Source organism: Cynocephalus volans, chromosome 3 (assembly GCF_027409185.1).
Source record: "Cynocephalus volans isolate mCynVol1 chromosome 3, mCynVol1.pri, whole genome shotgun sequence".
NCBI lineage: Eukaryota > Metazoa > Chordata > Mammalia > Dermoptera > Cynocephalidae > Cynocephalus > Cynocephalus volans.
The window spans coordinates 155188492-155207285 of NC_084462.1; the positions used below are offsets into that span (position 1 = coordinate 155188492).

General features: G+C 41.9%; 1 protein-coding gene and 1 pseudogene across 1 annotated transcript in view; both read left to right on the forward strand.

Annotated features, from left to right (window-relative positions):
* LOC134371765 (small ubiquitin-related modifier 2-like) overlaps window positions 1–8070 on the forward strand; it is a 39872-nt pseudogene extending 31802 nt beyond the window's left edge.
* Window positions 1–10867, forward strand: part of LIN52 (lin-52 DREAM MuvB core complex component) — a 108571-nt gene extending 97704 nt beyond the window's left edge. Inside the window, exon 6 of the mRNA XM_063090570.1 lies at window positions 8201–10867. Within this exon, the coding sequence (XP_062946640.1) occupies window positions 8201–8256 (56 nt within the window). The 3' untranslated portion in view covers window positions 8257–10867. The remainder of the gene's footprint in view (window positions 1–8200) is intronic.
* The last annotated feature ends 7927 nt before the right edge of the window (window positions 10868–18794 follow it).

Consider the following 18794-nt stretch of genomic DNA (forward strand, 5'->3'; position numbering starts at 1 on the left):
AGATGTAACTCTTTCCCTGCCCTTTGGGTCAAGAAGACTGAGCCTTCATCCTTCCTAGACTTTAGCTACTGCTAGCATGTTGAAGTGGGATGGAAAGTTGTCTTAATATCCAAGTCATTTGAAATTATCTATATTGTGATCTTGGTGTCATTTTCCTGAGAGTGGAATCTAGGCAATGAATAGTTACTCTGTCTAACTTTAGGCAAAATATTTTGTGTACTGATCAAGTCACTTTAACTAATTGTTCTTTCTGAACCTTACATGATAGATTATTATTGCTCTTTTCACTTTGTGGATGAGGATATTAAGACTGTGTGAAGCTACTAGTTTTTGATTATAATAGTGTTTCACTAGGATGTATTACTATGTGAAAGTCCTAAAGCATGTTCTGCAAAAATTTATGAGTATTTAATAAAAGTTCTAGCCCCCAGAGTATTAATCCATTGCTTTGATCTCATTGCTTTTCACTCAGTTGAGTTTACCCTTGAAATAGGAACCATGTGAAACAATGAAATAGGACTGTGATGCTCTCGGAAAAGGAAACAAAATACAAATAAATAGTTAGCTCTCATTTCTTGAATGCAAATCTTTGGGGTTTTTTTGTTGTTTTGGTTTGCTTTTTAATAGGGAGAAGGATAAGAAAAATTGTATATTTGAAATCTAGTCTTGTTTTGCTCTAAAAAGAAGTTAGGGCAAAGGAGAGTTGATGGAGAAACACAAGCTTTCACCTGAATACAACATTTTTCAAATGCCTGACAATTAAGATTCTTCTACTTCTGCCTTAAATCTTCGGGCATCATGGCTGTCACTTCCCATATTTTATGTTCCTACTTGATGTTTTTTATTCTGAAAATAAATCTGTTGGCTGGATATTTCTGTCCTTTTTTTTTTCTGTTATGAAAAGCCATTAAAATTATTTTCCATAATGGAACTGTCCAAATTTGTTTATCCACACATTGAGTCCTGGCTTTTCTTTGTCGTATTACTTTTTGGATGAAACATTCTCTGGAAATGGGCCTTGCTGTAAATTGAAAGAAAAAACATTTGATGTAAAATTATCTTTCTCTGAAGTCACTGGAGGGAGTATTTTGTAGCCACCCCACCTTTTTGGAAGAAAAAGTCATGTTAGAGAGCCAGGATTTTCAATAGAGAATCTGGAAAGTGTGCTCTCAAAAAAACTTGAGAATTCTGAGAATGAACATTTTGATAGTCTGCAATAGTTTGGTCGCAGATGTAGCATTCAGACTGTTCTTTTCTCAGATATATAGTATTTCAGTCTCCTTTTTGAAATGCTTATGCCCAAAGAACTTTAGGCCAAAGCCTCAAGGCTATTCTGCCTACCTTCAAATGCTTCTTTTACGTACGTTAGAGAAAAGTGAAGTTTCCACCAGACTCTCACTTGTGTATACTTTGCCACAAGAGTTGAGAATGGTCAGCGAACCTTATTACAGTTATACCACCTGCTGAGACCACCCAGTGTCCTAATGGAGTGAGACCATTCAGCGACACCATGCTCAGTTCACAGCTCCTTCTGCTCTTGACAATGGCACTACCACCTGCTGCTCTCATATTAGAGGCATTGAAAAGTGCTTAGTCCTTGACTTGAATTATCAGTCATTTAGCAGTACTTTTCCTGTGGAGGTCTGACACTGAACTGAAGCATGATGAAGAATCTCAGTCTGGCAAACTGTCCTGGAACTGCTCTGCTGTGCACCAGCTCTATGCCATAGCAACAGGAAAACTCTCCACACTCCTGTGAAACAGAAATCAACATTATAAATCATATTGGTTTCCATTTGTTTTCCTCTAATTCACCACAACACCTGTTAACAGCTAGCTCCATCTCAAAGGCAACGGGGCCTTTGAGAATAGTCTCTTTCTATCAGAAAGCATGTCATTGAATTTTTTTGAATCTTCGTAATATCTAGAACATAGTAGGCACCCCATGTGATTGACTTCACTATGCATCCACTCCCTTCATGCTTCTCTTCTGCACAGCACACACTGGTTACTGACTAGTAGATCCCTCTTATCGTAGCTGTTAGAATGAATTCAAGGTTTCAGGGACCAAAAAAGTAATTTTTAAAGAAGAGTCAAATCCATAGTTATAACAAGTGGCATTATTTCCAAAAATCATCTTCTATGAAGTTAATGAAATAAAAGCCTTTTAGCACTTTGATTTAAACTAAACTACGATTTTATGTGTTCCTTTTTGCCAGAAGTAGCTGCTGGTATAGTTAAGGAAGGTAGCTGCCTCTAACTAATACCCAGCATTACTCTTGCAGGGTTTAATCTGCCAGGGTATATGTGTCACCCTGCATCTTGCAAGTCATTCATGTTACCATTTGTTTTGAATTTGGAGATCTTTTTAAAAATAAATAATTAGGCCTCCTTTGCCACTCCTGGTGCTGCGTATGTGCTTATTTGGTGCAGACCTGCTACCTCTCATGAAGTGGCAGCTGAGGAGACGTTGTTGCTGGAGAAAAGCCCAAGGAAGGAGTCAAAATAGAACAATGGTCACGTTAATTTGAAGGTGGTAGGGCAGGATAGTTCTGAGATGCAGTTTAAGATTAAGAGGCATATGCCACTTAGTAAACTAATGAAAGCCTATCGTGAACAACGGGGTTTATTAATGTAGCAGATCAGATTCCAAGTTGATGGGCAGCCAATTAATGAGACAGACACACCTGCACAGTTGTAAATGGAGGTTGAAGATACAATTGATGTGTTCCAGCAGCAGACAGAAAGTGTCTACTACAAAGTGAACGTTCTATTTACTCCAGAACTCTGTTCCCGCAGACCAAGAATACATTCTCAGAAAAGTACAACTTGGTTGTGCTACATCTATTACAGTATGGATTTCTCTATTCTTTCATTTTTCTCTTTCATTCCTTTATTGTACATAAAGTGACTGGTATTATGTGCACAAGCATACTGTGTGTGTGTGTGTGTGTTTAAACTAAATTGTCAGTGGTATGTTTTGATCAACATCAGATGGAGGTGTGTTGAGGGGGAATTCTGACTGAAAATATCCATTTTTTCCATTAGTGGCATGCTCATTCAGCTCTTATCTTTATATCCTATTAAGTTATTTAGTTCTCACCATTTAACAAAAAACAGCATCCCAAAATCCTTGCATACCTTGTTTAATTGGAGAATTTTAATGTTTTTCATTTATCATTGTAAAACCAAGGACAGTTTTATAACTTTTTAGTACATAGCTGCTACATGTAGGGCAATACAGGGGGTCTTCCAGAAGTTTGTAGAAAGATTCATATTATCTTTTAATTTTATTTTTCCACAAATTTTTGAAGTACACGCATATATCTTTAATTAGGGATAAATTACTCTAAAAGAAATGAATCCTGCATAGTTTTCCTATCAACCATCTTGTTGCTTGAATAAACTGCTTGTTTGGAAAGAAAGAAAGAAGAGAGTTAAACAGTAGCTAGCATTTACTGAATGCCTATGTGACCTTAGTATTAATCCCACCTTGAACAGATGAGAAAACTGAAGCTAAGAAAGATGACTTTGGAACTTACTCACTGAGGTTCAAATCCAAGCCTAATTCTAAAAGCTCTGATTTTTTTTTTTAATGTTATGCTGTTTCCTTTGTTTCCTGGCCACTTACATTAGAGTCTCCTAAAAACAGCCTGTTGTTGCTCTGCTGGATGTGAGAAGACCAGTGGAAGGTAACTTTTCTTCACCTCACAAATGTTTTTAATTATATTGAGGTGCAGAAATATTTAAAGTAGTTTGCAGTGGAATTGAAACCCAAATATTATGTTTCTTCCATTTCATTAAAATGCTACTTAATCTTTACATTGTTCCCTGAATAAAAGCCAAGCAGAATTTTATCAGGCAATTGCCTCAAAGTTGTAATCTAGAAAATCTTTCTGTAATAAAACCCATATGTCATGGGCGAAAGGTGCAAAGCCCTGGCAGAGAGGGCTGGTCTTGAGAGAGATTCTGCACCCAATCTCGTTAACCAGGGTGCTTCTGGTAATCCCTCATCCCCTCACCAGTGAGAAATCAATCTGTACCACTGAATCTTTTTCAACCAGCCACCAGAAAATTTACTGCAGAGAAGGCAGTTTGGGGATAGTCATTGTGGAAAGGGAGCCAGAGGCAAGGCTAAATGGAGGACGAAGGAATTGGAGAGTCTGAGGAAGAGATTATATTAAACCACAAACCACCTTCAAAGCAAGCAGGATGGAGTCCTCCCTTCAGTCCTGACCTCTCTTCAGTATACCCAGGTATTTACAGCTGCCATGAACCTGACAGCCCTAGGGAAACTACGAAGGGGGTAATAGAAGCAGCATAAACCTGGAAGTTGATTGTAGTTTATCCATTTGCTGTCTTGCAATGTGTAGGAGTGGTCCCCTCTCCAATTGCAATCTCTGTAGCAATTCATGTGTTAACCCTATGGTAACAGTCTTTCTTGTGACTTTCCCAATTTGTGATCTCTCCACTACATAGAAGGCCCTGCAAATCATGACTTGATATGGGGTCATGCTTCTCTGCTGCACAGTATACACCATGGTGGCTGATGACTAGTCAGTCCTTCTTGGCATAGTTATTAGAATGATGGCAGTGTTGCATTCCTGTTGAAACTTTTAATCCTAGAGAATAAATCCAGAATCAGAAAATAGTTAACAAATTTCACTGACACTGACTCTAGAAAAACTCTCTCCAGCAATCTTGTTGTTTCTAGGATTATTTCCTATATAACACATTGTGGAGGAAAAAGAACCAGGAGAAAAAGGAGGAACTGGAAGTGCCAAGCTGAAGAGCATGTCATTCATGCTAGCATTATACCAAGTTGTAACTGTTGGGAAGAAGAAGGGACGAAACTAGGCAGGGAGAAATAGAAATTCTTCCTCTCCTCTGTATGCAGGCAGTAGCCATCTCTAAAGACTTTTCCCCAAAGAGATTTGAAATCTTTGGTGGGAGTTTTTAGTAAAATAAGTTTACACATAAAACCCTACTAGAAGGGGTGTGTGTGTTTGTGTCTCTGTGTGTGTGTGTGTCTGTGTGTGTCTGTGTAGACAAGGAATACAGAATAGTAGCAGAAGGCTGTCTCCCTACTCCTAATGGATTTTGTAGCAGCATGTGTGAGTTTGTTTCAGAAGTCAAAAATGAACAGATGTTAGTATAAATTACCTCTGTGTCTGATGTCTTGCAAATTAAAAGCGCGGCTGGCATCACTAAACAAATTCACTAGGTTTGGGGGGGATGCAGTTAGTGGGCGGTGATTACTGTAGCAGGTCGGTAAGAGTCTTCACACTGCAGCAGAGCAGGAGAGCAAGGATAAGGAAATGAGGAATAAAATAGGGCTATATGAATTAATCAGAAATGTTAACATCTCTGATGACAAGTGAACAGGAGGGCACATGCTCTGGAGCAGCCCCTGACCCACAGCAATTTCTTTGTGTGCAAAAGGGGGTTGATGCTTAGTATCTGATTTATAGGGCACAGTCCTCTTTTAGGGAGCGGCTGTGTCACACATTCGTATATCTCCTATATGGGACTGGCAAGTAGGAAAACTTTCTCCCCTCCCATGTAGGAGGTGATGTCTTTTGAATTACTTCTACTTTTACGGTGGTTTTCTGCAGCTCTGTGTACTTGGATTAGGTTGAAGGGGGAGGAATGATTGAGTGGAAAAGGGGTTGTTAAAAAGGATTGCTTAAATTCAAGGAGAGCTTGCCATTGAGAGACTTCAGAATATCCATTTATTTTTCCTTTTAAACCCTTTTGATCCCTTAAGTACTTTGGCTCTTTTTTAAATTCTAAGTCTTAAAATATTGTTCATTCTCCCATTTGGGAAAAAACAATAAGGAGTTGGGAAGTCTGAAGGGCAGCAGGCAGAAATGATTAGTAAGATCAGTGCAGTGCTCCAGGCCCAGGGTTTTTGGAACAAGTCTCTGGTCTCCCCAGCAGAGTTTTGTATTACCTTATCTGATTTCCAGAGCACCTGCTTCTAGCCATGTTATAGGATCATTTGATACATGTTTAAAGTCCTTAGTAAGCACCTGAGAGTAGGCAGATAACCTACCCAGTAGAAATAAGTGATGAGACCCTCTCTGCCCAAAAGTATAAGTAAATTCCTATAGGATCAGATAGAGGGAAGAGATTCTAAGGAAAGGGGTTTTTGAGATTGCTAACCTCCCTTATCACAATTCATTCATTCATGAATTGTGCAAGAGAACTTACTTATGCATCTCTGAAAGTGTTGTGTTAATAATTACCACTAAACCAAGCATGTTCATTGCTAATATCCAAGAGAAAAGTAGAGTAGGTGGTGTCAACATGCTATCCATTTCACAGATGAAGAAACTGAGGTTCAGAGATCTTGCCCAGCATAAGGTGTCACCCAGCTGCTGAGTTCTAGATCTGGAACTTAAACTGAGTTCAAATCCTGAAGTCTTTGGAAGAAGTCCATGCTATCTCCTGTGGGCAAGAAAGTATTTGATTGGATTTCTTCTAGAGTAGTTAGTCCTTGACCCCTGACTTCTTCATTAATTTGGCATTACTTTCATCAAAGGAAATTAATTTTCTTGCCAAATAAGCAAGGTACGTTAAAAAAAAACAACAAAAAACTCCCACAATGTAGAGAATGGAGCATCTAGGACCACGAACTAATCTTATTTTTATGGAAGGGAGGGAAACTAACTATTGTGTTCCTTCTTGGTTCTGGTTCTTTTGTATGTTATCATTCGTCCAGCCAACATTTATTCAGCTGTTACTAAGTCTAGCACTAAACAATTTCTGCCCTCAGTTCTTACATTTTAATGGAGGAAGACAAGTACATAAGCAAGTAATTGCGTGCAAGTCTTATAGGAACTTTGAATGTACAAAGTTTGTTTAAATCCAACAAGGAAGGAATGAATGGTCAGTTTGATTTAGGCTAGGGTGGCTTGTGGGCACTTGAGACAAGACCCAGCACTGGGTTTCCATTCCTAGATAATGAAAAAAATTTTCCCTTTGTTGGAGCTGAGGAACTGGTGAAAGATGGGGGATATATGGACTGAAGATACCAAAGCATCCTTGTTTCATCCCTGAGTTTATATTGTTTTACTTCTTCATTGTACAAATAAACAAGGAACCATTAAACAGGTGGAGGGGAGCGGCAGCTCATTCCTTTAGCACCATTTGTTATGTACTTGGTAAGGGCAACAAGGAGGCTTGGGCGAAGGTCCTCATTCCTGCAGATGCCTCCCTAGCCACTTCACTCCTTTGGCCAAGATGGAGACATGTTCTTGGGAGGCCACAGGACACAGTCTGCCCTGTTCCCACTGCATGGTTCCAGGAGACTTATGGTCTCCAGGGCCAGCCATCGGAAACTTTCAGCACTCTTAAATCCACTTAAGAGATATGAAAAGATGACCTTATGGGATGAGCATGAAGCAGGTGTTATACCACATATGCTTTTTGAGGATTTGCTTGACAGACCTAAAATGGGGGGTTTCTGGAGTGGCCCTTGTAATTGAGAAACATTTTACTTTCATTTCTGAGCCTTATATGTAGGAAAGTAGCTGTATAAACCCCCTTGTAACTACAGCATTCAGAGATTGATGGTGCTGAAAGTCAGAGAAAGACTGGCTGGCTATATTAAATATCTGAGGACTGACAATGCTGAGAGAGAGAAGACCAGAGCTCTATAAACCTTACTTTATTACACCATCCACAGATGAACTGCACTGAGGGAATGTAAACCCTGGTATATTACAGCATCCAGGGACCACCACTGCTGAGATATGGGGTAAATGATCTCTGATTTTGATTTGGGATTGTAAATGTCCAGAGACCAACAACCCAGAGAGGACTAATCTTGGTTGGATTTTAGTCTCCAAGAGCAAACCCCCTGAGATACTGAACATGAGTATTAGGTTAGATTCTTGAGAGAGAGAGATAGGTTTTGGGGGGAATTCCCAGGTGATTTTTTTAAGGGCAGACGATAAAGTCTTCCCCAGTTGACCTGTACCTCATAGTAATTGCCAACTTCAGAACTGCTTTATACAGTTTTAGTTGTCAATAATGGTTTGTTTTCCCCCCCTTTTAGGTGTTTAGTGGTGATTGAATCTGTTGTGGTAGTAACAATATACAATTTAAATTAATCTGTATTTCAAATTAAATCTTCCTGTGATCTTTTTCCAGATTTTAGGTTTTCATTGATCTTTTGTTTGCTTTGTGCTTTCAGCCAGAGAGATGACACGAGGGAAGTTCCTCAACATTCTAGAGAAGCCTAAGAAGTAGCAGCTGCCATGGACAGGATGTCCTAAGAATTGTAAGCAAGCTCCCTTCCCAGTGCAGCTCTGACGCTCACCTCACTGCTTCCTTGGGAGGGGCTGGAGGTTGTACCTCCAGGACTGCCCCTCTCCCCTGCTCCTGGTACTCAGCGCCTCTGAGGACATTTGGCGGCAAGAATCTGCTCTACCCAAGGATCATTGTGGTTATTCAGTCAGCTTCCAAATTTGACTTTCTTAATCTCGGATATTGGTAACACCAGAGGGCATATCATTCTTAAAGATTAAAGTCCTGCTTGCTCATTTCCGGAAGTTGTTCAGGAGCCCCAGGATTTTACAATTGATTTGATTCAGTGATGGCAAAGTCAGTTGTGACACGTTGATTGGATGGGTTCTTTTGAGTTGTACTTGATCTCTTAGGATGTATTTATGATGCGAAGAGAGCAGATACCAACCTGAATCAGCCAGACCATGTAGCCTGACCTGTGAACTCTCCAGTGAATACTGGGTTCCAAGCATCCTCAGCTGGAGAAACCGGATTCTTCTTGAAATGTTCACCTGCTTTTTAAATTCTATACCTCTCATGATAGTCCCATCCCCCAATGCCTTCCATTCTCCTCCTAGCCCCACCTTGCAGTTCTGACTCCAGGCAAGGGGATCCCTGAGTAGTGAGTCCCCTCCTAGAAGTGGCTTGTATAGTGAAAGGCCTATGTAAGGTTGTGTCGGGTTTTAGACCTCAAGACTAATATGAAGGTCACAGAAAGGACTTCTGATTTCTAGTTAATCTGTTACAGATTCAAGGGAGAAAGTCAATATGGCCTTAATGATAAGAGAAGGGATGGTTTATAGGAATTTGGTTGAAAACTAGAAGCCCAATTGCCCTTAAAGGAATGTTCTGTGGGATGGTGGCAATGTTTTGTCCCCCTTGTTCCATTCACAACACATATCAGATACTTCACCTATATGACAGAAACACACACATGCACGCACACACACAAAAGAGAATTTCCTGACTTAAATGCAGCTCTTAGGGAGTTCTTCACCAGTTATATGTCTGTGTATTAAAACCTGAAAATCCAACCCTTGGATAAAATCGATTACACATGTTCTCCATATTATAAGCCAGCCCCTGGCATCTGCTGTTTCAGAAGTAAATAGAATTTCCTAAACTTTACAAAAAGAACATCCCTGTGAAAACAGTTTGATGGTGTTTGGACACAAGAAAAGTTGTAGTCAAGTTTTTGGTCTTGAGTATCTGGGCAAGGGTACAACACTTTTCAGTTTAACAGCTGGTCCATTAACCATCTTTTGACATTTGTGCCTTGTTTCTCATGCTAGAAGCAATGTTGGATTTTTCTCATTTGTGCCATTTGACCATCCATACAATTTTACTTATTGAAAGGGAAAAAATTGAACACAAGACACAAAAGATGATTATGAGAAGTAAAACATAGGTTGTAGAGGCTTTGATTTTAAGTTAACCTTATTATTGACATTTATCTCACTAAATGCGGTTCAAGTGTGTGTGTGGCCAAAAAATAGTGCCATAATGTCAAATTCTTCCCTGCTCTGTTTTGAGAGTTGATGATGTCGGGCACTTTCACATGGATAAATTGAGAAATATTTGGAGAATATTGAGATACCTCCCCGAGATCAACTCAAGACTTTAACTGGTAGTTGGTTTTCTGGTCTGCTTTGACCTCTTTCTTTTACTGTCATCTTATTCACCAGCACTTAATGTAAGTAGATGTTTTAGAATTCTGATATTTATTGGGTTTGTATTTGTCATCCTTAGAAATGTTAATGATGTATTTTTATATGGATAATATAAATTTATGTGCAATGTCTATGTGTATGTATTTCAGGATGTTAGAGGATTGTACTTTGTATATGTTGGTTTCTGTGTCTTTGTAATAAATATGTCCCTTCTGTAGGAGGGTACGTTTTTCCCAAGGTGCATATTTAAGGCGTAGGCCTCATCAGAAAGTACGATTGTAAACACACATAACCCACTGTCTTCCTCTGTAATATCTTAGTGGATGATTTATGGGCTTTAGAGTCATCTCCTTGGTCTCCCCGAGCTGCCAGTCTGTCCTAGCAGCCATTCTGCTCATTACTGTTCAACTCCCTCAAGTAGTATTTAGAAACTTTTAACACCTCCCATGTCTGCTAATAAAGTCTAGATCTCTCATCCTGGCATTTTAAGACCTCCTACATGTGATCTTAATCAGCCCTCCAGTTTGGTTTCCTTTCTCTCCCATATATGAAGTCTGTGTTCCAGTTACTCAGAACAATTCCCAGTTCCCCACTTGAGTGCCTTTGCTCATGCCATTGAGTTGCTACAAAGTCTGGCATCCCTCTTGCACCTATCAAATGTATTCTTCCAGTAAACCCTTTATGACCCAGCTGGAAACGATCCTTTGCCCTGCATTCCTACAACGTTTATGTATATTATCCCAGTGATTCTTACCATACCCCTCCTTGTATTTAAGTGACCTGAGTACATATCTTATTGCCCTACTCAATTATAAGCTTCTCAGGGTTATGGCTTGCTCCTATACATCTAGTTCTTCAGTGTCTTCTTTGAACTCGGAGTGCAAAACCTGTTTGCAGACTTCCAGTTAAACATGATGGATTGAAAATAAATGTCTGCCACCTACTAAAACTTCTAGTGTGAGTTCCTTTCCAACTGTGTTCACAAGCTAGAGAGGGAGCTAGCCGGTTAGCTCACTTAGAGTGTGGTGCTGATACCACCAAGGTCCAGGGTTTGATCTTGTACTGGCCAGCCCCCAAAAACAAAAACAAAAACAAACAAACAAAAAAAACCATGGATTTAAAAAACAGAACTAGAGTAGAGGAAATATTCATTAGTGCTACTGCTGTTGCCCATTGATAGTTTATCTGCTCTAGACCAGAGCATGCCCTTTTAGAGAAAGCATTTTAAGGAAAGCAAATTGTTTGTCTTTATTGGTCCACCCATAATTTATTTCCAAGAAAACATCTAGATGGATAATAGATTTTTGTGATCTAGAAAAACATGGCAGATTGACTTATTAAACAGGGACAGCATTATGAATGTTCTGTTCTAAGTCTTTAGGGATTACTTTCCAATAAACTATGATTTGCCCACAGACAAATGCCATTCCACATACCATCCTGTAAAATATCTGTTGGCTGTGAGCAGCAGTGTCCTGAGAAGCATGGCATTGGAGCTTAGAGGCACATTTTCAAATTCTTAAAATCTTTTCTTGTCAGCAGTCTCCTTGCTTCATACTGTCTTTGGCCTCTCAGATTCTAGGCCCTTGCTGATTTGCTTGGCTTTCATTCCACAGTTAGAGCACTAAAAATTCACAGGATATTATTGTATTAATATCTAAATGGCACTATTAATTTTTCTTTATTTCTTACCCATTTATCATATTTTTTAAATGGACACTTGCTAACTGCCCCTTGGTTTTGGTTCTCTGCTTGCTGTTCATTGTAGCTTTTCTGGACTTACCCAAATCAGGGCAGTGAAAATGGAGCAGGTGAGTTATTCTATTGTCCTGTGGCTTCAGAAGGGCATTTGAAAAGGTTCGTAATGAAGCCAAGAAATTGCACTTTCAGTGGGATGCCCTGATTCCTTCTGTTTCCTCCAGGGTTAAGGCATCACAGGAAGGTGAGTGGGAAGAGCAGGAAGTGAGGAAGTGAGCAGATGGGCCAAGGTGTCAAATAACACGGTTTCTTACCAGCTTTCAACTTCTGCACTAACTCTATCTCCAGGCATTTGGTTATGTTCTCCATTTTCTGTTTTATTCATCTTTTGAGAGCTATACGACTGCTTAATCCCTAAATAGGCTTCATTTCACCAGAGAGCCTTGAAACCTCCACTCCCAGAGAGTGGGCAAGCAATGGTCTCCCCAAGTTCATAAGTTCTGACTGGTCTGAAACTGACCGTTCCTATTTAGGCTTCTTGGCACTTTGCAGGTATGTCCCTGACAATGGCTAAAGAGATCACCAGCCTTCCCACCCTTTGCCTGGCACTTTTTCTTCTTGAGCAGTTGGGGTCTTCAGGTGGCACCAGGTGTAACTGTGGGGCACCTAGTTGGCGTGAGTGCTGGCAGAGCCTGTTAATTAGCACAGGAACACCCCAGTGCTCCATTAGCTGGGCCAGGCATTCAGAACCTTCCCCTCCCGTGGGCCCCTTCCTCCTAATGAGAGCTGGAAGAAGGGCCCTCACAAAACACTGCCTCAGAATAATATTCCGCTTTGTCCCACCAGTAACCAGGGCTGACAGGATCACTCTGTCCATTTCTCTTCTAATTAGCACAATTCCAGCATGGTCTGAGCCAGCAAATGGAGAAAAGCGATCAAAAGCGATCGGACAACCGTACCGAATCACAAACACAAAGAGGGCCATTCCCTATAATTAGGCGAGACAATTCCTCAGTCTTTTCTCGGCTGGAGTTTGCCGCTAAGACTCTTGCTGTTTGGGTCCCAGCAACACAAGTTACATGTCTCCCTGGGACACTAATAAGCCCCAAATTGTCTTCCGCTTCACACAACTCTAACCAGAGGACATATGGGGGGGTGGAGAGAGGAGAGCAGCACAGTGAGGGGACAGGGTTTCTAAACAAGCAGCTGCTGCAATGTTTTCCCGACTCCAAGAAGCAGACACTGGGGCTGTGGGCAGAGAGCGAAGAGGCAGCTGACTTAAGGAGAAAACTGCTCTGGGCACGGCCTGGTCCCTGTCACTTGAGCTGGAGTCTGAAGCACTGAATTCCTGACCCTCAGGGCAAGCCCACCCTCTGCTGCTTGCCTCGTCCCGCTCATTTGCTACCGTCTGTCTATTGTCCCCTTGTTCTCCTCACCCCTTCTCCCTCTTGTGCACACTGACGGTGTCATAGGCAGCTGTAACTGTGGCACCATTCCTGGAATTGCACTGAAGCCCGTCATAAACTGTGAAGCCCTGTACAGCCATAGTTACTATTGCAAGGGGAGAATTCACACAACACATGTGTGAATTCTGCCCCCAGAGAGCTCATGACCTGGAAAGGGCCCCCCACTCCCCCGCTCACCCTGGCCCTCATATGTAGCACCATCACCTTTGTCTCTGACTCTTTCCCAGCCCCTGCCTACTATCCCTGTTCCCTCTCCTGGAAGATCCCTGTTTTTTAAAACAGAAAAGTGGCCCATCAACTGACAGGGGAGGAAGCCATAACTGGCTGCCCTTCATGTGGCTCAGAGGTTGGCCACTTAATGAACAAAAACAGCTCTCCCAGGGTTGCAGCCCATTACAGGGATTACTTGTGGCAATACAGCCATAAACTTGGTCATAGCCAGGGACAAAGGAATGCAGAGGAGAGTGGCAGTTGGAATCTCAATTAAACTCAAGCTTTGAGCAGAATTGGGCTCAAATGTGTTTTCATCTCTGTCTTGCCCTCTGCTTTCTGTCTTGATCTATACCTGATGCTTCTGAAAGTGACCTCCGACCAGAAAACACTTAATTATCTAGAATCCAAGGAGCCAAAAAACTCAAGTAATCAGAGTTGCTTTGTTTTTTTTCCATCTTCCCTATCTGAAACACACAGAGGTAATGATGAGATTTGACTTTTAAAATAACTTTTGGGACATGTCAAAGAATTGATCCAAATTTGTTCAGTCCCCTATGGTTTCTTTGGTTATAAACAAAATTAGAATGATACCTGGTACATATAGACGCTTAATCAGAATTTGTTGAAAGAAAGAACTGTGCCATAGTCTTCTTGCTGGTCTTGGATATAGTAAGATCTTGGATTTTGAGAGAGAGGCTGGGATGAGCTTGTGCAAGTCACTTCTTTTGAGCCTTGGTTTCCTTGGGACCTTTTCCACTTTAAAGAAGCAGCCTAGTGTCATGGATAAGGGCATAGAATCTGAAGTCAGGGTGCCTGGGTCCGAATCCTCTTTCTGCCATCTACTAGCTATGTGACTTTGGGTAAATTGCTTAACCTCTGTGTTCCTGCCTTGGCTTACCCATTTATGAAATGGGTCCAATAATAGCACCTAACTACTAGGGTAGTTGCAGAGACTAAATGAGTACTTGCAAAGTGTTTATAATAGCACATAATATAGCCTACCCATTGTATAATTGCTTGATGGATAAATCTATAAAGTTGTATTCAATATAGTAGTTAATTTTTATTAGACTCACATTTGTTAAAAATTGGTAATCCCCACAAGGAAAATATGGTAACTTATGTTTACCTCGAACAGTCAGTTAAGTAGAGTACTATTTCTCTAACCCTTCACAAGAGCTGACAGCTTACTGAGTACTTTTCCTAACCCCATCCTTCTACCCTGTGAGGCAACCTCATGCTGGCATGGAAACTTTATAGATACTGTTGTTGACTCTACAGACATAGCATTAAAGACCATTTTGATAATCAAGAGAGGGAAAGGTATTCTTTGTGACACTGGCAGGTTTCTGAGCTGATACTGAGCTTGGCATAAGCCTGAAGTCATTGTTCTTCCCTCGTCTTTGTGGTCCTAATATTTTCTGAGCATCCACACTATTCCAGTCAGTGCACAGGAACACACTTCCCTGACTTGTTCTGCATGCTTCCCACCCTGCTTCCTCCACCCTTCCTCCAGATGCTTTTCTTTTTTTTTTTTTAAAAGATGACCGGTAAGGGGATCTTAACCCTTGACTTGGTGTTGTCAGCACCACGCTCACCCAATGAGCGCAACGCTCATCTCTATATGGGATCCGAACCCGTGGCCTTGGTGTTATCAGCACCACACTCTCCTGAGTGAGCCACAGGCCGGCCCCTCCAGATGCTTTTCTGTGGTGTGAGTTTTGTCAAGTTCTCTACCCCTTTCCAGGGCTGAGCAGGGTCCTCTCGGGCCTCAACTCCCCCAGCAGCCTCTGGGCTTTGCTCTCTCTAGGTGCCCGTGGGGAGCAGCCTGGCCTGACTCTGCAGCCTGAGACCTCAGGGTCAGGCAAGGCCAAGGTCACATCCCAGGGCATTCCTGGATGCAGCCAAGCCTCCGGAGCCAAACTAGCCAGAGCCAGCAGCTCCACACAAAGGAGCAGCTGAGAAGAGTCAAGTTGGAAAAGTCAGTGACTTGAGGCTGAGTGGAAATGAGAAGCGCTGGCTGCAACCGCTGGTGGAGCCTTGGGTAGGGCCAGAAGGGATGCACGGGGCTCACTCAGAACCAGAAATGGTTTCTGAGGAATGAGGTGCCTCCCAAGAGCTGTTTCACCTTGGCCTGCTGCTCCCCACTATGTCTCTGCTGCGGCTGCCTTTGCCTTCTTGTCGGCTGAACCCCACCTCTTGTTCTCCTTGCAGCCCCACCTACCCAAAACCAAATGGCCCAAAGGCCCTTCAAACATGCAACTATCTAGTAAATTATGTTATATTCACATAGTGAACTATTATGCAGCCATTTAGTATGTTGACAAAGAGGTTACATTATCATGAAAGAAATTATTTTGTTTTAAGGATAAGTGAAAGTAGCAAGATGTAAAATTATAAATTCAGCATGATCTCCCATGTGTGGGGGGAATATTGGAAGGAAACAGACCAAGGTGGTAACAGTGCTTGCTGCCGGGTTGGATGATTCTGGGTAATTTTCATTTTTCTCTACATTTTCCAAACTCTCTATGGGAGCATGTATTGCCCTTATAATATAGGGAGAAAAAAGCCTCTGGATCTGGGAATACAGCTATACAGGGCTTAAAATTCCCTCTCTCTCCATGTTCACATGCACACGCACACATAGTTAATCAATAAACGTATATGGTAATGAACTTTGTTCTTGTGTATGCAAATGTCTATCAATCTGTAAACCAATAAATATTTTCAGAGCAACTATTTTCTGAGTAAGCATCCGGCACTGCTCTAGGTCCTCTACTCTGTCACATGTAAAATGGATAAAACAACTTGTTCCCTAATCATGCCAGTCCCACCTCTCCTCACATTCCACAGAGCCTCTTCCCAGGAAGAGAAAAGTGTTCAGTGTTGCAAAATAGCTATCTTTTTCCTTGGTCCACCCCTACACTGACAAAAAATATATCTCACCTAATTTTGCTATAGAACAGTAAGGCTTAATGTCCTCAGCTTTTGGGCATGCAAAACATTACTTCAGATATTGTGTTTGTGGGACATTCTTTCACTTCTTTCTTCCTGCTTATCCTCCCTTTTCCAACTGGGAGAGAATGAAGAAAAGATGAGTTAGGGGTCAGGAGTAGGGATGGGTGAGGGGGATAGTCTGGAATTATACTCATATTTTCATCACAGCCAGCCAATTGGAGGCACTGTACCATCAGCAAAGGGAATGAATGTGTTTCATCCATGCTGGGATCTGAAGGACACAGGGGTGTGTAGGAGGGAGGCCTCACCTTTATTGGATACTAGTGTGTATATATCCTTGCAAGATGAGAAGCATAGTCATGGAATTGATAAAGAAGAATAAAAGCCTGGCCAGATGAAAGAAGAAAGGAGTGGAGAAGAATGGACCTTGTCCCCAAGAAGTGACTCGACCACCCCAGCCCCAGGTGCCCGGAATATAGAAGCCCAGGCATCTGACTAGGCTGTGGAGTGTCTTAAGGAGTTTTGTTTCTCATGTTCCTTAGGAGAAACAGATCTGTAATGAGTCAGAAAAATTCCATGTCTGTCACGCCTGCTCCCTCCCCCACCAATATGTGCACTTGTCCATCCTGTTTCCCAAAGAGGCACGACTTTGTGCCCAGCTGAGGAGAGCAAAACAAAGAAGGGAAATGTCAGCTATGTGCAGCCCTGAGTCCTGCCTGACTGTTAGGGTAGCTCTGGGGCTTTCAGCCAGGAGGACTGCGCAGCCAGATCTGATCAGCCCTCCAAAGGAGAGAGGAACACTCCAGAACAGACAGCTGAAGCAGTTGTTACAACAGGAGGATTGCAGGGCAGGCGACACTTCACAACATCACCAAAGATTGATGCAAATTGGTTTGGTTCTGACCCTGTCACACCAGGAAGGATAATGATTCCAGCAGTGCCGGGCATGGGAGGGGGCACGTGGTGGAGGCCATGAGGATTGGTGTCTCACTTCACATCTTCATTAATGATCTGAAAGACAGGGGTAAACAGCATGCTAATGAAACCTGCAGATGATTGGTGTTACAAACGCCAGAGAGGACAGAGAAATAGCACAGTGAGACCCAGAGAGCTTAGAAATATGGGGAGATTGTCAAATGAGATTCATCCTGGGAAAATGAAAGATGACATGTCAGGGAGGAATAATGAAGGTGCCTCTGGGTGGGGGCCTGCAAACCTGGAAAGCAGAGATGGGTGGCAGGGTCAGGAGGTTGAGGGGATAAGATTTGGGGGTGTTGGGGGGAGACAGAGGACTTGGCTTTAAGAACCCAGAGGACAAATACCCTTGTGCATTTCTGGCCAGGACTGACTGTTGGGCCAACAGTTTATGCAGCTGGGGGGCCAAGCAGGTTACTCTAGCCCATTGGCCTGTGTTGGCTCCTGGACCCCTCTGCAAGCCTGGGACTCTGATTCACAACCACAAGCTGTGCCTGTTTGCACTCAAGCCATTATGGCTAAAAATGCCATTTTGATCTGATCTGCTATTTTGACCCATTTTGGCTTGTTTCGTTTTACTAAAACAAAACAAGCCAAAACATATTTTAAAAATTTTGCCCTGTTATTGAGAATAGGATATGCAGAGCAGAGGAAGAAAAATTTTCTCATCTTTTCCCATTCAATAAACATTTCTTGTGGTATAACTCATTTACGTTAAGTATACAAATATAAGTGAACAGCTCAGTGATTTTTTTACTTGAGCAAATCACCTCACCAAACTTTGGTTTCCTCATCTGAAATGAGTATAACAGCAGTATATGTCTCATAGCTATGTTGTGAGGATTAAGTGAGATAGAATATGTGTAGCCCCTAGGACTTAGTAAGCACTCAGATGTGGGTGATTTTTTTTTTTTTAATTAATATTATTTTTTTACATTCTAGGATGTTGTTGGGGAGCAGTTGGGAGGGAGGAGAGGGGAAAGGGGAAGAAAATGTGAGGGAAGAAGGAGGAAGGAGGAGGAATGGGATTGAGGCCTGTGGCACCCCCCACATTCCCACAGGGGATACGGGGGGGCTTCCAGAAGTGGCTTGGTCATTGCCCGGCTGGATGCAGATGTCAGGGGGGTGTGACAAAAGCCCTTGCCTACCACCTCCCCAGCTCGGGAACCTGGGACCCTTCTTGCTGCGGCTTGGTAGTTGTCGCTGGGCTGGTTGCTTGCGTTGGGGGGGCATGACTGAGGCCCTTGGCCCCGATGTGGGTGATTTTTAGTACCCTCTAATTTTATTTCCTAAACTTTACTTTTAGCTCACCAAGTAAGTTATTAACTTCTTGAAATCAGGGACTATTTTAAGCTTCTTTTCATTGCATAAATGCTGAATAAATCCTTGTTTAATGGATCAATGTGCTAGAATCCCTTTTTAATATGAATAATTTTATTCTTACCCAACTCAGTTCTGCTTTAAGTGAAATCACTTTTTTCGAAGTGAAACAAAAAACAAGTAAAATCCTGATATCACGGAG